Genomic DNA, 18,619 nt, shown 5'->3' on the forward strand with positions numbered 1-18,619 from the left:
AAAAAAGAAACTGAAATCACCTTAAGAATAAAAGTAAGAAGGGCAGAGAATTGGTTTTTACAATCCTTCTGGCTCTTTTTTGAGGGCTCTTGTCTATGAAGATTTTTCTAAAGATCTAACCCAAAACATTTCTGAACCTAATGGAGACACAGTCAAAAGCCAGGTTACCAAGGATGTGAGAGGAAGAAATTTTAGAACGGCACTGTGGAGGAGGTGTGACCTGCAGCAATTGTTCATGAAGACCTACCTGTGAGAGCTCATCATCTTCATCATCAAAGGTGAAAGCCTTGAACTTGGAGCTGTTCCAATATTCCTCCTCATCACCCTTTGTCCGATTCATCTGGAGTAAGAGTAAGACAGACGTATGTCCCTCCCTGGATTGCTTCCAAAAGAGCGCCAAAAGCTTTAGATTCCTTCACTGCAAACTCTCCCTCCCACCCCACCCTGCAGTTATTGGAGATGTTTAAAAGAATTTGAGAAAGGAAATACTGAATCTGTCACGTCAAATCAGATCGTTAGGTCTCCAACTGATCAAACCATACTTCTGATCTGTTAATTACCCACAAGTAGTCATTCATTCCTAGAACAACTACTTTGTTCAAGGTACTCTCTCAGGTGTTGAGGGGATATTTACAAAGTGCAAGACACAGTCCCTCTTCTGAAGAACCCTACAACAGAACTGGGTATTCAGCATTGATACATATAAAGGTAACAGTACAAGACAGGCAAGAGTTATAAAAATGCATCACAAATTTTGCTGAATACACAAGATCAAAGTATCAACAAAACAGATAAGAACTGCATTCATGTATTGTTCAACATATATCTATTATTGAGTGCCATCTTTGAGGCACTGTTCTAGGCTCTGTGAATACTACAGTGAATAAAACTGGCAAATATCTTGCTTTCATATATGCTTGCTAAATGCCAGAAGAAAGAAAGCAAAGATTAAATGAAACAGAATTATCCTGCCTGTATCTTCAAATTATGAGTAATTGACCAAAAAGTATTGGCCAAAATTTAGGAACTGAGGGTGTGGCTAAGAAAAGTATAATAAGAATCAGTCAAAACCCTACAAGTCCCTCTCATAATTCTAAAATTAGATTTCAGGACAACCCTCTCAGGTCCCTTCCCTCTTTGGGAGCTTTGTACTATCACTCAATAAACTTTACTATAAAAAAAAATCAGATTTCACTCTGAAAAAAATGTTTTGCCCTAGAATTACAAACTTAATTATCAGTGCCAACTGGATAGAGTGAAAACTGATTTAAACGAAGAACTAGTTACCAAAACTCCCAAAGCAACAAAAATAACTCCAAAGGCTACACATCAAATTCTGCAGAATCAATTTGTTTTTCCTTTTATTTCAATAGTACCTTCACAACAGAAGCTTGAGATAGACTCATCATGGCAGCCCTGTTGAAGCTTCTTTTGTGTTTTTTTTCCCTTAGGATTGAATTGTAAGAATTCTTTTTAAAAAAAAAAGATTTTAGACGAGATCGGCGCGCTCAGGGTGGAATGGCTTATTTTATTTTATTTTTTTTTAAGATTTATTTATTTATTTATTAGAGAGAGAGCATGAGATGGGGGAAGGGCAGAGGGAGAAGCAGACTCCCCGCCGAGCAAGGAGCCCGATGTGGGACTCGATCCCGGGACTCCAGGATCATGACCTGAGCCGAAGGCAGTCGCTTAACCAACTGAGCCACCCAGGCGCCCTGGAATGGCTTATTTTAAAAGAGAGAGGGGCACCTGGGTGGCTCAGTCGTTAAGCGTCTGCCTTCAGTTCAGGTCGTGATCCCAGGGTCCTGGGATTGAGCCCCGCATCGGGCTCCCTACTCTGTGGGAAGCCTACTTCTCACTCTCCCACTCCCCCTGCTTGTGTTCCCTCTCTCGCTGTCTCTCTCTCTCTGTCAAATAAAATCTTTAAAAAAAATAAAAATAAAAATAAAAATAAAATAAGAGAGAGTGCGCGTGCGCGAAAGAGCATGAGTAGGGGGGAAGGGCAGAGGAAATCTCAAGCAGACTCTGCACTGAGCATGGAGTCTAATGGGGGACTTGATTTCATGATCCTGAAATCATGACCAGAACCAAAATTATGAGTCAGTCGCTTAATCAACTGAGCCACCCAGGTGCCCGTTGAAGCTTCTGATGGCCCTTAACATACTCTACAGATATTCCTCGACTTACAATGGGGTTAACATCTGGATAAACCCAATGTAAGTCGAAAATATTGTAAGTTGAAAATGCTAAACAGCACAGCTTAGCCTAGCCTACCTTAAATGTGCTCAGAACACTTATATCAGCCTCAGTTGGGCAAAATCATCTAACACAACGCCTATTTTATAAAGAGTGTTGAGTATCTCATGTAATTTATTGACCGCTGTGCTGAAAGTGAAAAACAGAATGATTGTGTGGGTGCAGAATAGTTTAAATATATCAGTTGTTCACCCTTGTGATCATGTGGCTGACCGGGAGCTGGGGCTCACTGCCACTGCCAAGCATCAAAAGACTATCGTGCTGTATATCGCCAGCCCAGGAAAAGATCCAAATTCAAAATTCAAACTACGGTTTCTACTGAATGTATATCACTTTTGGGATACCTGGGTGGCTTAATTGGTTAAGGGTCCGACTCTTGATCTCAGCTCAGGTCTCGATCTCAGGGCCATGAGTTCAGGCCCCGTGCTGGGCTCCACACTGGGTGTGTAGCCCACTTCAAAAAAAAAAAAAAAAAAAAGAATATATATATATATATATATATATATATATATGAATGTGTATCACTTTTACACCATCATAAAGTTGAAAAATTTTAAGTTGCACCACTGTAAGCCAGGGAATCATCTGTACTCTCACTTCCTGATTCTTGTGTTTTCAGGGGATACAGGAATTGCAAAGGTATGGTGGGAATTTTCTACTATCTGATCCCTTCCCATGGCGGACATCACTAATTGATTTCTACTGAACCCAGATGTAACTTAAAAATCCTTCTGTGTATTTAAAGCCAAATAAAGCTGGCAGATACAATGAAATCATCCCTCATGGTGGTACAAGCACAAGCTTTATAGTAGGCAGCTTTGAATTCAAATCTTGGTTTCCCAATTCTGAGCAAATTGGTTAAATAAATTTTACGTCTAGGCCTTGGTGAAAATGATACCCTACCTCACAGGATTGCAGTGAAGAAGAAATAGGACTCAGGAAACACCTAGCAGAAAGTACATACTAAAGGTCAATTCTTTTTAGTACAGGATATTTTACTGATACCTTTCCATCTTGGTTTCCTTATCTGTAAAATGGGCATAACAATAGACACCTAACTTACAAAATTGTTGTGAGGCTTAAACTAGTTAATACTTGTAGAGCACTGGGGCACCTGGGTGGCTCAGTCGTTGAGCGTCTGCCTTCAGCTCAGGTCATGATCCGAGAGTCCTGGGATGGAGCCCCGCATCGGGCTCCCTGCTCAGCAGGAAGCCTGCTTCTCCCTCTCCGACTCCCCCTGCTTGTGTTCCCTCTCTCACTGTGTCTCTCTCTGTCAAATAAATAAAATCTTAAAAAAAAAAAAAAAAAAAAAAACTTGTAGCGCACTTAGTGCCTGACACAAAATTAATGCTCAGTATTGCTTTTTATTAACAAAGCATCATGGTAACTTGGAAAAAGCTAGAAAGAGGGGCGCCTGGGTGGCTCAGTCGTTAAGCGTCTGCCTTCGGCTCAGGTCATGATCCCAGGGTCCTGGGATCGAGCCCCACATCAGGCTCCCTGCTCCGCGGGAAGCCTGCTTCTCCCTCTCCTACTCCCCCTGCTTGTGCTCCCTCTCTCGCTGTGTCTCTCTCTGTCAAATAAATAAAATCTTTAAAAAAAAAAGGCTAGAAAGAAAACATTTTTTAAGCAATCCTAAAGATTTAAAACAACTAATTTGACACAAAAATGCTGAGAATGGCTCTCACAAACACGGAAGACTTTGTAGAGCATGTAAATGTCCCCGGCACAGATACCAACTTACAGAGCGCTCTGTCATCCTCACAACAGCTCTATAAGGTAGGCCTGGTAGATTTCATCTCTATTTCACTGATGAGGAAAATGAGGCACAAAAGGATTAGGTACCAAAACCACTTTGCTAATTGCTCCTATAATCCAGGTTTTCAGGCTCCTGGATCCTTTCCACTCTGACATGCAGGGTCCTTCTCTGTTTCACTCTAGGGAAAACCAGGGCAGGTCCTTACTTCCCTGCAGTAAATAAATATCTGTAAATATCTACAAACAAGCATAGCATATGTCCAACAAGCCCAGTAATCCACCAGTGGATTTCTGGAATCTTTTTTAACCATGCAACCGCAGTGGATACTTGACACCAATTTGTACTTCTAAAGCCAAATCAGAGCCTAGATTTACTTGCCAAGGAAAGAGATAAAGTTAATTTAACGTCTCTAGAAGTTACACCAACCAGGTACGATTTTAAAAGTGACTGAAAAAGGTGCTTCAACATGATTTCAAATACAGCAGAGGCTTGTCCCTATCGTCACCTGTTCACTTAAAGCCCACAAGACAGGGCAACAAATCCAAGGAACATTAACAAAGGAAAGGAAAACAGGCATCAGCAAAAAAAAATCCACAACCAACACGCCCCCTGCTTCAGGACGCTTCACAAACCAGCTACCGAGAAGTTAGATTCAGATTCAATTATCATCTTCGGAGCCAGGCTTATTACAGGTGAAGCTATGAACTAAGACCAGGGAATGTGGGTTAACCGAAGAAGACTCTACGGGCGAACGTCCAGGAAGCCATGGATCTACTGCAGTCGCTAGAGTCCGGCGGATCGCTGGCAGAGTAAATGCTCCTTCAAAATCAAATGTCGAGGTTCACTAACAGCCCCAATCCCTAGCGTACTCGGGCTCCCGGCGTACTCGGTCGCTCCGACTGCCAGAGTCGGGCCTGGGGGGGGGGTCTAAGGACGCCTCAGAGAATAGGGGGAAAAGATGTTTGCGGAGAGGCTGGAATCAGCCACACACGCGGCCCACACGGCTTGGGACACCCTCACCTCTTCCACACCGAGCCCACCCTTTCAGGACAGCGTCAGACTCTTCCGCCGCTGGACCACCCTTTCTAGTCAGGCTAGGCGGCGTAGAAAATGGGCGGAAGCTTATTCGAGGAGTGGGGCGGGGGGAGGGATTGTGAGTCAAGGGAGCCGCAGGGCATGCTGGATATTGTAGCCTTTTCCCCTCCGCCGTCAAGCATGTTCTGGACGGGACACAGAACTCCTTGACTACAGCTCCCAGAACTCCCAGCTCACCGCGCCTACGTCGTTTCCTTTACTTTTAGCGCGACCTTCCGAGGTTATCCAGCAGGTTACTCAACAAGACTACAATTCCCATGAGGCTCAGCAGGGCCAATTCGGAGGCTAGGGAAACAATGAGACGTATTGTTTGTGGCCTTACGGGTGATGAATGCTTGTATGAGCGGTTGTATTTCGGGCCCCTTTAGGGATAACCCGAGGGAGCCTGAAGGAACTCTAGAAGAGGCATAAGCTAAGGTCCGATGAGGTGGAACGGAAGTACCTGGTGAGAGTGAGGAGGAGCCGGAAGTTAAGGCGGGGAGGGGCGGGGGGTGGAGGGAAAAGCAAGCCAGGAGGTTCTGCAGCCGCTTCTAGTAGTTTCCAGGCGCTGCCGGGCGGCTGGGACCAGGCGGTCCTGAGGCTGTGGCTGTGGCTGCTCGGGAGCTGGTGGCGGTGCGACAGGAGAGCCGATGGCCAAGTGGGGTGAGGGCGACCCACGCTGGATCGTGGAGGAGCGGGCGGACGCCACCAACGTCAACAACTGGCACTGGTGAGGGCCAGCGGGCCAGGCCGCGGGGAGCGCTCCGGCCCGGCCAGGGTTGCGGGTCCCTGGAACCTTGGTCGGAACAAAGCTAGGGCCCGGGGCAGCCCTGCCCGGAGAAGGGGGTGGGTTCTCACTCTGGCAGGGGTCCGTAGTCCCAGGTCCCTCCACGCACCACCACCTGCCTCTGTTTCAGTGTTTGGAGGGCAAGGGGGCGACGGGGAGGGCTGCACCCAGAGGAGGGGTTCCAGAGATACGAGAACATAACCTCCTAGCCGATGCATCCAGCCTGAGCGGGGACATGCTTCCCACACGTGGCCGGAGGAGTCAGTGAGACCCACACCGCCGTGGATTGTGTTGGGAGACTGCCGGGTTAGGCTCGGGGCTGCGGGGCTGGAATTGCTATTTTGCGGCTTACCGGTGAGATTCAGAGTCAGTCCTAAGAGACCGCTGCCTAAGTCTAGAGGGCAAAGGTTTGGAACGTGTTCTGCAGGTGCTGAGAGCTCAGTGATGCTGAAGATGCCATGGCCTCTCACCCGGAACTATTCATTTGGTTGTGTAGTAACTCCGGGAACTGCCCCTGGTTGCCGGGCAATCATAGTTTTATAACATAACCACTTTTAAAAAGCCTCCTCTCCTTTATGAAATTAAAAGTATTTCCTTATCTTTTCACTCCACTGAACTCGGTTCACACTGTCTTTACTGTATTTTTACTTTGTTGCAGTTCTTTTCCTGCTGGTTTTTCTACTGTTTAGTACATTGGGAGGCAGAGAGTCATTTTTCTTCTCTATGTCTCAGCCTGCCTGCTCTCCTCTTAACATACAAAATGTTTGATCTAATTTTTGTTTGTTTTGAAGCCCTGACTTACATTGTTTTCATGGCCATCTAGAGGACACAGAATGTGTAGGGGATTTCTAGCACCGCCTGAATTTGACAGGTCAGAACACTGTGCTAATGAGGTCAAGATTATCAGTGTATTACTTCCTGGACTTGATAGCTAAGTACTGCATTCTGCGGCCCACTCTTGTACTCCTGACCTCAGCAAGATGGTCACAGTTTTCCATTTGGTCAAACGGGGGCGCCGTATTTAAGTGTCAGATACTGACCCTAGCACCATCATGCTGAGAAAGGAAAGCATAATTTTCCATTTGACTTGTAACCATTCCATGCAGCCATTGTCTTTATTGACAGTATGGGATTCCTTGTCTTCCTAAAAGAGGATAACGCGTTTGTGGATGTACTGGAGTGGGACTGATCTTTTCAAATTATTTGTCAGGCCTCTTTTAGCCTTGGATTCCCTTGAAAGCAGTCTATCTTTCATTTGGCTGCTGGTCCATAGCGTTATTTCTGTTTTGCAGGACAGAGAGGGATGCTTCAAATTGGTCCACGGATAAGCTGAAAACATTGTTCCTGGCAGTGCGAGTGCAAAATGAGGAAGGCAAATGTGAGGTGACAGAAGTGAATAAGCTTGATGGAGAGGCATCCATTAACAACCGCAAAGGCAAACTTATCTTCTTTTATGAGTGGAGCATCAAACTAAACTGGACAGGTAAGTCTATGCCAGGCTGTTAGGATAAACGTTAACCGCATTTTGATTGACCTGTTAAGGAGCCGCGGAGAGCAGTTTGGGCAAAGTTAGGAATTCTTCCAGGGAGACAGTGCTGCTTTGGAGTTCCATAGCAATCAGTATTGGGTGCCAAAATTTCTCTGCTGTTCTGGGACACTAAATGCATCTCCTCTCTGGCGGAGTGGGGGTGGGGGGGGCGTCTCACAAGTCCCCACCAGTGAAGCAGTTGGGTCACTGAATCTTTGGGCCACATAATATGTTAGGACATTTTATATGAGGTAATATTTCTCAGACTAGCTAACTTTTATCTCTTGGGTGATTGATTTAAAGGTGGGAAGGGGGATTTTTTTTGTCGTGATCTTTTTTTACTTTCTCCAGTGTGAATCTACCAGTTTCAACGACTATGCTAATGAAGTTTGTATGTGACTATAATTTGGGGCAGTTTATTCTCTAGTTTATGTCCCTTCTGTGATGGTATTGGCAAAGAATTAGAGCCATGTATATGCCCCGCCTAGATGGTCCTAATAGTTGGGAGGCTGAATTTTAAAAGGCACTAAAGCTAAAGGAAGTACATGTAGGGGGCAAAGCATAAAGTAGATTTATGCTTCAATGAGCATTTCTCAAGTAAATGGTAATAAAGAAGGGAAAAGTAAATCTATCTGTTCATGACTTTAAAAAAAAAAAAAAAACTAAAGTATAGTAGCTGAAAGGACCCTTAGGTGTCCTCTTGCCCAGCCCTCTTTTTATAGATTGAGAAGCTGAGGTCGAGAGAAGTGAAGATAAATGTCTTGTTGGTTAATTTTGAAATATACTCAGTTCTGCTATAACGTCACCCATATGTTCTAAAAATCACCATACTGTGCGAAATTGCTCAACCAAAACCACAGGGCTTATAGGGAAGACGGGGTTAGGGACAGGACACAACACCCAAAACCTTCATTGGTGAGACGTTTTTTAAATGTAGAAATGTAAAAATTGATAGCACAGTTCTACACATGTTAGATGGGAAGATATACATTAAAAATACAGTAAACGTGCCGCTTTACCTTGAAAAAGACCCAAAGTTCACTTGTGAAAGTGGGCATCAGAAGGGTTGCAGCATGCAGGTTATTGTGAATTGGCGGAAGGAGGGTCAGCTGAAATCAGAGGGAACATTATAACACCAGTGTGGGTGGCTCGTAACACAGGGGGAACTGAGGTTGCTAGTAGATAAATGTTTGGGAAGTGTGTGTCTGTGTATTCCTGTGCAGCTCCTTTCAGCTGGGTGCAGTTTTGTGTGTGTTCACGTAGTGTTTCTCATGGAAGAAATCCCGTATTAGCAAGCATGACATTCATGCTGTGATCAGATTGTCCCCTAATATGTCAGTCACACTGGAACAAACTTCATTTTCAGAACAAGCATCTTAGCAGAACTGACTGCCTTGATTATCGACCCAAATTCTCCCTGGCAGAATTCACGCTAGTGCCACATCCACGTAGCTCTTAGTCCGCTACAGTAATAACACAGTTGGTCTCAGCAAATTTAATGAGGAAAGACGTTTCTTCTGGGGAAGGGGGGGAGGGCTGATTGCATCTGGCATTCTCTCAGAATAAAGAGGGTCAGTTCAGTATTTCAAAAGAAGTATAAGCAGAGGAGTAGGTAGGACTCCAGAGCAGACTTTGCCTGCAGGAGAGACTAATGACATTGCGTTGTTTTTGACAGGTACCTCTAAGTCTGGAGTGCAGTACAAGGGACATGTGGAGATCCCCAATTTATCTGATGAAAACAGTGTGGATGAAGTAGAGGTTTGTGCTTCCTAATTCCTCATCTGAGTCTTCCACATCCTTTATTCTCAGATGAGAAAAATGACCTATCATTCAAGATGAAAGCCCAGGCTGGGTTCCAGCCTTCAGAACCTCAGTCTGCAGATGATTTTCTAGGTCTGTGATGCCACTGGGAGCTTCCAGCACAGCTGGTGCTTATTTAATTACTCTGTTTTAGCTAGTAACTTGGGTTCTAACGTTAGCCACCATGGCTTTGGCAGAGAGAACTCGAGAAGGAGCACTCATAGGGATTGGAAAAATACCCCAACCTTCACGCATTTCCTTTGGAAATGTCAGCGGTTATCTGATTGCGCAGCACCCACATTCCACATTGTGGGTGCCCCTCAAGTTATTTACCACCTACTTCTGATCTTTCACTCAGATTAGTGTGAGCCTTGCCAAAGATGAGCCTGACACAAATCTCGTGGCCTTAATGAAGGAAGAAGGGGTGAAACTTCTAAGAGAAGCAATGGGAATTTACATCAGCACCCTCAAAACAGGTATCCCTTGAGTAGTTATGTATGCCTTGAGGAAGTAGTCCCCCCGCCAACCCCCGGCCATCAGACTGCTGAGTAAGGGGCCTGACAGACCTTTCTTTGCCAAATGAATAAAGATTTTGCGGGAGGGGGCTTATTTCATCTCCAAGTCAGTCTATAAACTCAGTAAGGGAAAGATCTAGAGATGGGTTGTCTGATATTGAGCTCTTGAAATGTGGCTTAGTCCAAATTGAGTTGTGCCATGAGTATAAAATACAGTGGGTTTTGAAAACTTGGTACAAAAAAAGAATGTGAACGATGAGTAGCTTTTTTATATTGATAACTGTGAAATGATAGTTTGGAAATATTGCGTTCAATATATTATTAAAATTAATTTCACTTGTTTGTTTTAACGCTGTAATGTGGCTAATGTAAAATTCTGTGTGAGGCTGACCCTGTGTTTCTGTTGGACAGTGCTGATCTAAAGACTTGGCGTCGCCTAGACTCACTGAGCACAGCCCTGGCCTGTCTTTGATGCGCATTCGCCAGGGACACTTCGGGGGTCGTTAGGTAGCAGTTAGCTGAGCTCTCCCCTTAGGATTCCACTTCGGCCCGTGTGTTCTGATCTTGGTGTTGGAGCACATAGCAGGGCTGTCGGGGGACCAGCGTAGAAGGGCCACCTCTCCTGGTGGGAGCACTTGCTCTGGTACCGTTAACTAGCTGTGGTTGCTCTATAGAGGAGGCAGAGTGGGGAAGGGGCTACGTCTGCATCTGTGGGCGTCTCGCCCTCTTGAAGTCATTGCAAGTGCCACTACTGTCACTCGCTCCCATCCAAAGTAGGTCTCATGTACATTTGACAAGTTGTAATGCTTCTAATGGAGTCGGGTTCAAGACAATCCAAGTTAACGCTCTGTCCTGCAGCATACGCTCAGATACCTGTCTGGCACAGACCAAAGGTAAAGGCATGAAGTAGATAGACTCTTTCTCTGTTGTTACCTCATTCTGGGACAAGGTGGCCATGTTTGTCAAACTCTAAAGAAGCCCCAAATCTCAGCTACTGAGAAATAACTTCCAGGAGCGGCGATTTTATCTTTTCAGAGTTCACGCAGGGCATGATCTTGCCTACGATGAACGGAGAGGCTGTAGACCCAACCGGGCAGCCAGCACTGAAAACTGAGGAGCGCAAGGTAAATAAATGCTGTTTCCATGTGCTTTTCTCTCTGACCTTAACCTCCAAGCCAGAGCGGCATGTGATCTGCCCGTGGTGCTTTTCGCAGTCCGCAGTATGTGGTTGTTTGTCCCTTTTCAACTTGGTTTTTATTCATTTAGAGCAGACCCCTAGAGCAGATGGAAGCTTTCGGGGCTTCCGAGTTTGACTCTTGATTGCATTTAACACCAGTTAGGAGGTTATGAGCACAGGATAGGGTTTACCTTATATATGGCCTCGATATTCCTTCTGACTGGGGTGTTGCTATTTCCGACTTTGATACTGGACGTCTCCTGAAGGTATTGGGCTTAGGTCACTACATTCACCTGTCAGAAAATTGATTGACTTCACCACATTTGCAGGGCCAGCAAATATTCCTTGTGGCGATGGAACGTGTGTGGTTCAGGCTCAGCACTTGGTCTGCTGCCCTGTTGCCCTTTTGTCAGCACAGCAAAGGGAGTCCCGGGGGGGAGGTGGCTGCTTCCAGCTATTTAAGCACAGACTTTTTCTTTGAGAATTACACTGAGTGCCTCAGAAATACCTCATGATTTGCCACGTCCTTTGGTCAGTGGGGTTTTCAGTGAGTATCTCCTTCACAACAACCCGGAGTGTTGTTTTCAGTGGGAATTGAGGATATTCTGGGCAAGTCCCCCTCCTGACTGAAACATCCATACACGTCCCTCGAAGCCTCTGGGACAGTTATCGCTAGAGGTAGAGACGTTTGTGAGGATGAATAACAGGCCTGTCCTGGAAGCCATGTTAGTGCAGGTTTCCCCATCCCTCTAAACCTTTTTCACTGCCGCCTCCACAGGCTAAGTCTGCTCCTTCAAAAACCCAGGCCAGACCTGTTGGTGTCAAAATCCCCACTTGTAAGATCACCCTTAGAGAAACCTTCCTGACCTCACCAGAGGAGCTCTATAGAGTCTTTACCACCCAAGAGGTAAGTGTAATCCTGTCCTTCAGGCCTCAGGGCATCTGCTGTTCTGGGTGACTTGGGTTGTGGGCACGTCCCCTGTGTGTGCAGAGCAGGTACTGAAAAGCAGATGTTGTGAGGTTTTCCTCCTACAGGCATGGAGGCAAAGGGAAAGCCCTTCTGTTCAACCTACACAGCAAAGTGGACATGCGTTCTTTTTCCTCCCGTATACTAGTTTTGGGTGGTGTGAGTGGGCACCACTGGAAGCATTCTTGTTAGAAAAGGGAATGGAGGGGCGCCTGGGTGGCTCCGTCGTTAACCGTCTGCCTTCGGCTCAGGTCATGATCCCAGGGTCCTGGGATCGAGCCCTGCATCGGGCTCCCTGCTCTGCGGGAAGCCTGCTTCTCCCTCTCCTGCTCCCCCTGCTTGTGTTCCCTCTCTCGCAGTGTCTCTGTCAAATAAATAAAAATCTTTAAAAAAAGAAAAAAGGGAATGGATCTGAAGGAATGGCACCCTGGATTCACAAAGCATTAACTCAAGTCAAAGCCTTGAGTAGTAGCTGTTCCTTTGTAGCAGCACAGAGTCGATCCTGGTCGTTGGGCAAAGGGGTGCCTTTGGAAATGAGAGCTGAGGTGTGCAAGGATCAGCGGGTCCCACTGAGAGGGACGTCTTCTTCCTACCTCCTTTTTTCCCCACAGCTCGTTCAGGCCTTTACCCACGCTCCCGCAATGTTAGAAGCAGACAAAGGTGGGAAGTTTCACCTGGTAGATGGCAACGTCTCCGGGGAATTCACTGATCTGGTGAGTGCCCGCTAGCCCCAGACCCAGGATGTAGTCTCTGCTCAGAAGAATATATTGTTCCTTCTTTTTTCAGCTCTGTAGACAAAATTGAATCTGTCCAGTTAGTAAAAGCTCATTTTTGATTTTCAAAAGAACGTTGCAGTTAAATTCTCTTGCTTTCCTCGGATTTTTTTCCTTAGTGGAGTAAAATTAGTTCTTCCTGAAGAGATCCTTTGTGGAAGAGGGGTCATATATATGGGTGGATGGTGGCTTTCCATTGGCAGCACTGAAATGTCCCCTGGGCACAGCTGACCCAACCCAGCTTTGGCGTAAGGGGAGAAGTGGGGCTGAGGTTGGTGCAGAAGTCACCAGTATGTGGTCCGTGGTCGTCCGCTCTGTGCCCCTCAGTGGTAGAGCCGCACAGATGGTAGACTCCGTCCGAAAGGCAGATGGCTGCTCCTGGTCAGCATCGGGGATGTGGGGCTCCACAGCACAGACTGATCTCCCTGATTACTTTAGGTCCCTGAGAAACTGATCGTGATGAAGTGGAGGTTTAAATCTTGGCCAGAAGGTAAGTACACGGATTTGCCCGTGGCTGTTAGCTTCAGAACTCGTTCTTTTCCCCTCGTCTCAAATCCTGATGGAAACCCTGGATCTGACCCCTCCCTCCTGTCTTGCCTGTCCCCAGGGCACTTTGCCACTATCACCCTGACCTTCCTGGACAAGAACGGAGAGACGGAGCTGTGCATGGAAGGCAGAGGCGTCCCGGCCCCCGAGGAGGAGCGGACGCGGCAGGGCTGGCAGCGGTACTACTTCGAGGGCATCAAACAGACCTTCGGCTACGGCGCTCGCTTATTTTAGGGCTGGCAGCAGGGGGCGGCCCGCTCCCTCAGGCCAGCCCTCTCCTGACCGGGGCTTGGGACTCCCAGGATGGCACCATCCCAACCACTAACTTGGGGCTGGGGCCCCTTCCCTCCACGTATACCTGGGGTTTGTGCATGTTTTCTGCTGGGTGGGATCAGAGGGCGATTTCTCTTTTATGTGTACATACGCTAAATAAACGTAATTTAAAAAACGTGCACAGCTGGAAGCCTGTATTGATGGGGTGGCTGGTGTTCACAGGTTCCCTTGAAGATACTGAATTAAAGGGGAAAAAACAGACCCCAAGTTTTGTTTACATTCTGGCCAAGGGCAGAGAAATGAGGGAAGCCGGCTTCTCACCAGCATTCCTGTGGACTGCAGACTGGTACAAAGCCGCTGCCCGCCCTCACGGACGGAAGACGGGCTGGGGGGTGCTCCGGGGTAAAGCGTGCCAAGAAACCTTCCTGCTGGCGGAGGTGGCATCCTGGGCTCTCCTCTCTGTGTGGCCTCAGAACTCCTCCTGCAGGAACAGGTGAGCACCAGGTGCTGCTGTGAGCTGTGGCAGAGGGGAACTGTGGGCCTCAGGGTCACGGCTCCGGCTTCCTGAGCAGTTACCGGGTACCGGACGCTAAGTAGCCCCCTGGCGTTAGCTCATGTGATCACCATAGTAGCCTTGGGGAAAAGATACTACCAGCATTTTCTGTTGCATAAGAATCTAAATCTTGCTTTTCTTCAGTAATATCCCAGACCCTGCAACTGCCATTCAGCAGAGTTGAGATTGGGAACAAGGACTGTAACTTGCAGGGCCGGTGCTTGAGTCTAAACCACTGTCTACTGCCCTTGTCGCTGGGTTCATCCCCTCAGACAGCTGCTAGTGTGCCAGGCATCCCTCCTGGAGTAAAAACTTCAGGCCTCTTACTAGTCCCAGAAAGAAGAAGACATGAATGTTCTTATTAAAGAGTATTTTTTAAATACCTGGTTCCACTAAACAGGTTTACAGAGCACTGACCAAGTAGCAGGGATATGTTCAAATGGGGCAAGAGAAGCCAGCTCCCCCCCACCCCCGAGCTGGAGAGGGTCACTTTCCTAGACCAGCCCTGCCCCGGCGTCCTGCGTCCCGCGGGACTTGGGGCCTACTAACCCAGACACTCGGCCTCCTGCAGGCACAGCTATTTCCTTCATCTATTTTTGCCTCTTTTGTTAGGTGGCAGCGGGGCTTGCAGGCTAATCCTACCAGTGTGACTTGGCCACAACATTGTAGTTAAAGCAGAAAACCAGTATTGATGGGGATCATTTAGACCGCTGAAAGCTACTTTTGGCTTGAATTACTCAAAGGAGTGGTGGATGGAACTAATTCGCATCTAATTTGGCATTAGATCTGCCTCCTGGGGGTCCAAAAAGATGCCTTTTGATAAAGAAACCTGGATGGTAGCTTGAATCAAATCTAGGGGCCCCTCCTAACAGACTCCTCTTCCTCAGAGACCAGTGACAAAAAGCCCTTTCATACCTGGCTGGAGAGTCAACCAATTCGATACAGTTCTCGAAAAAAATCTGAAGCAGAGATCACAAACACCTTAATAAAAACAAAAGCATCGGGCAAATCACCTGCCCCATGACACGCTCAGTGACAGTTCACATCCCCAGTGCTGACAATGACTGTTCCAGGTTCTACCACTGCCATTTTACTGATCACATTTTTGAGCCTAAAAAGCAGAACGACAGAGCTAAAAACATAACTGTGGACTTGACTGGACTTGGGTGGAATTGTGCCCCTTCCTAACAGATGGGGCAAATTCTCTCTCCTGTATAATGGGTACAATAGGTACCTTATCAGAGCATTAGAGAGGACACATAGAGAAGCACCGGCACTTGGTGGCATCCGGCAAACATCCCCTAATAACGGCTGGGCTCCAGAGCCCAAGCGTCTTCCCTGGAGCAAGAATATTTTGAAAAGCTAGTTAATTGGCCAAATTGCAAATCATAGGCCAAGGACTCACCTCACTCAGAATCACCTGGGGGAACCTGTTAAATTCAGCAGATTTTATGGACTCCGCCCCTAATTGATTCTGACTCAGTGTGGGGTGTAGCCCATGTTTAATAAATACCGCAGGTGATACTGAGGTCAGGATGCAATTTGAGAAGCACCCCAACCCGTTAAGAAAATCTAATTGTAGGGGCGCCTGGGTGGCTCAGTCGTTAAGCGTCTGCCTTCGGCTCGGGTCATGATGCCAGGGTCCTGGGATCGAGCCCCACATCGGGCTCCCTGCTCCGCAGGAAGCCTGCTTCTCCCTCTCCCACTCCCCTGCTTGTGTTCCCTCTCTCACTGTGTCTCTGTCAAATAAATAAATAAATCTTAAAAAAAAAAAAAAAGAAAAGAAAACCTAACTGTAATGGAGGAACCCAAAGAAGCACATTTGGGACCTTTTTGTGACTAACGGGACAAAGGCTCTGACACGTTCTGTCTTCCAGCAGACAAGGGAAGTCAGCAGGATCTGGCAGGGTTCGTACCACTGGTTGTTTTAAACCCTGGCAAGAATTCAACCTGACTGGTCTTGCCTGACCTAGGACCCTTTAGGAGATACACCAGACAGAGGAAAACGGGACAAACCATCCTGGTGACTGGGCGGTGGTGGCGTTCATGCTGGATGCATGGCCACAGAGGGCTCCCGGGGTTTGGGACAGGAAGAACAGCGAGTCAAGACATTGACCTCACCAACACTGGACCCAAACAGGGGGAGGGGGGCCTCTCCTGGGCCTGGCACTGGCCATGCCTGAAATCCTCCCTTTAACAGGGTCAGGGACTTCTCCATCACTGTTTCTCCCCACACGCACACCTGTGCCCTGAGCCCGCAGCCACCTGCACGGCGCCTCTTTCTCCTTTGTCGAATTTGAATAAACACCATTTTACAGCTGACCTGCTCTCCAGCCCCTTCAAGGCTCCTTTCCAACCCCCTTTATCTTCTGTCATCTGTGGCCTGACATGGTAGCAATTTCACCTGTCACTTAGATTACAGATCAAAAAAGTGGCCAGCTAAACTCAGTTTGGGTAATAGACAACCACTAGGTACAGATTAAGTTTAGACAATGTGTTTAAGTGTCAAGTTATATTAGAGAGGAGGGGAATTAGCAGATTCCTATGAAAACAGACTGTGGGATGTCTTTATCTTCTTATTTAATAAAAAGTTTCTGCTGGGGCACCTGGGTGGCTCAGTTGGTTGGGTGGCCGATTCTTGATTTCAGCTCTGGTCATGATCTCAGGGTCCTGAGATCAAGCCCCCTGTCGGGTTCCCCACTCAGCATGGAGTCTGCTTGGGATTCTCTCTCCCTCTCCCTCTGCTCCTCCCCCCACTCTCTCTCTCTCTCAAATAAATAAATTTGAAAATTTATTAAAAAAATAAAGTAAATAAATAAAAACAGTTTCTGTTAAAAGATAATTAAAATATGCCTGTGCTAATAATCATGTCGATTGCCCCAGACAAGAGAAGGGGAGTGAACTTGGATCCCATCTGGTGACGCGAGACCCGGCCCTCTCTGGCCCTGTAATATTTTAGTTGCACTGCAGTATTTTTAGGCTGTGGTCCAGGACCAGACTAATAAACTTACCTCTAGGTGTGATGGTTATGGAAACATCTGGCTCTCTGAGCGTCTCCAGGTGGTGGCTTGGGACACATCTTGTCTCATCCTACTTCCCGATATGTCTCTGTTCTTCCCCAAGTGCCAGGAGGGACAGTGCAGTGTCTGGTAAGGGTACAGGTCCACTTCTGTCATCTTACAGGTATAGTCCTTTGGGCAACTCTGCGTCGGATCCCCTGGGCGCAAACCACTTCGTCTGGAGTGCATGCCATTTATCGCTGACTTAGAAGTCCGCCCGTCCCCAAGAACTAGCGAATGTGCCCCTGAGGTCCGGCCAGCACCTCCCCGCCTCCCAGGCAACGCCGTACAAGTGTGAGTAGGGATAACTCACATCTACATCCAACCTCTGCACTCCAGGAGCCCCGCCTGCCCAGCTGGGTGAAGGAGTCACAAACACAACCATGGCTTGGGTTGGGCTGCAAACAGGGCTCCCTACACGTCTGCTGAGGCTCCCAGTTCTTCATCAGACAGAATTTGAAAATAAAGTGCTTTATTCTGGAAGCCCCTGCAGCTCACGAAGCTTCTCCTCTCGTTTGGTCTTTATGACAGCCCTGCCAGGGCCGTCTGTCCCTCGCCATGGGCTAGAAAACATGGGCTCAGGGGGCCACGTGCCCTGCTCAGTCTGTGGCTAGTAAGTGGATGAGCAGTACTCCCACTACTCCATCTTCTGTGACCCCGAACAGACCCCCGCCCTGCAAGGAATATAGGATGGGAACACTGTTCATCCCAGCTCCTCTCCAGGGGTCCACTGGGCCCACAGCCCTCCTGTAGCTCTTACCTGGATATTGGGGTTTGGGGCACTCAAGTCTGTGTTGGCCAATGCTGGCAGCTTCTGCAGCTCAAGCAGCAAGGAAGTGTCCTCCAGGGTCCTGGGAGGGGCCGCCTTTTCTGGGCTCAGGGCTGCCGGCTCACTGAGAGCCCGGCGCCTGTGACGGCGTGGCCCTGCCTGAAGGCCCTACGAACCCTGCCAGATCCTGCTGACTTCTGGGGAGCAGTGGGTTCCCCTCTTCTTCCCTAGGAGAGCCAGGATCTGGGAAGGCTGATACCTGAAGGAGAGAGAGGGGGAGGGAGGGGTGATTGGGATCAGGGCTTGCCCCAAGTGGACTTGAAGAGGGGGATTCAGGAGCCCTGGGGTCTGTCCAGGTCACAACCCCCCCCCCCATGTGACTATGTATCCGAACATACCTGCTTTACCACCTCAGAGGGTGAGTGAGGCCATGTCCACAGACTGCTTGGACAGACGGTGCCCACATGAGGCATGACAGGGGGCTAAATCAGGTTTCTACACATGGAAGAGACACAAGCCAACCTCCTCATTTTACAGATGAAAAAAACTGAGGTCTAGAGAGGGAAGCATGTGTTTCCAACTGCAGTTAGCAGACCACATGCTCTTGCCTGGGGAACAGACAGCGGGCCTCCCAAGTCAGGGCAGGAAGGCCCAGAAAGGCCTACAGGGAAGTGAGGGCAGACCTGGGCTCTCCCCCAGCAGGCTCCCCGGCCACTCGCCCTCCCAAGCCGTCCAGGTGGGGGCTGTATTCCTTAGCATCCCTGACCACTGCTACCTTCCTTCCTC

The 18,619-nt window shown here is 47.9% G+C and overlaps 2 protein-coding genes across 6 annotated transcripts in view; one reads left to right on the plus strand and one right to left on the minus strand.

Annotated features, from left to right (window-relative positions):
- VIPAS39 (VPS33B interacting protein, apical-basolateral polarity regulator, spe-39 homolog) overlaps positions 1-18,092 on the minus strand; it is a 38,291-nt gene extending 20,199 nt beyond the window's left edge. Inside the window, exons 1-3 of one of the 5 annotated variants that reach the window (XM_078054017.1) lie at positions 17,825-18,092; positions 17,017-17,151; positions 248-340 (exon numbers count right to left, since the gene is read on the minus strand). In XM_078054017.1, coding sequence (XP_077910143.1) covers positions 248-340 — 93 coding nt within the window. In that variant the 5' untranslated portion in view covers positions 17,017-17,151; positions 17,825-18,092. Of the gene's footprint in view, positions 1-247; positions 341-3,997; positions 4,063-5,032; positions 5,148-17,016; positions 17,163-17,824 lie in introns of those variants that run through there. The other 4 variants (XM_036084371.2, XM_078054018.1, XM_036084372.2 and 1 more) reach the window with 4 other exon arrangements.
- On the plus strand, positions 5,576-13,631 carry AHSA1 (activator of HSP90 ATPase activity 1). Its single transcript, XM_036084373.2, has 9 exons — positions 5,576-5,816; positions 7,166-7,356; positions 9,077-9,159; positions 9,560-9,677; positions 10,752-10,840; positions 11,672-11,800; positions 12,472-12,573; positions 13,072-13,123; positions 13,241-13,631. Exons 1-9 carry the CDS (start codon positions 5,737-5,739, stop codon positions 13,411-13,413), a joined length of 1,017 nt encoding a protein of 338 aa, XP_035940266.1. The 5' UTR covers positions 5,576-5,736; the 3' UTR covers positions 13,414-13,631.
- Positions 18,093-18,619: the final 527 nt, after the last annotated feature.

The sequence above is a fragment of the Halichoerus grypus genome, chromosome 8 (assembly GCF_964656455.1).
Source record: "Halichoerus grypus chromosome 8, mHalGry1.hap1.1, whole genome shotgun sequence".
NCBI lineage: Eukaryota > Metazoa > Chordata > Mammalia > Carnivora > Phocidae > Halichoerus > Halichoerus grypus.

Bases quoted from the DNA above. Each gene is read 5' to 3' on its own strand.
- AHSA1 (XM_036084373.2), top strand. From the start codon at position 5,737: ATGGCCAAGTGGGGTGAGGGCGACCCACGCTGGATCGTGGAGGAGCGG. The intron at 5,817-7,165 runs GTGAGGGCCAGC...TCTGTTTTGCAG, and splicing joins AACGTCAACAACTGGCACTG to GACAGAGAGGGATGCTTCAA. The intron at 9,160-9,559 runs GTTTGTGCTTCC...TCTTTCACTCAG, and splicing joins ACAGTGTGGATGAAGTAGAG to ATTAGTGTGAGCCTTGCCAA.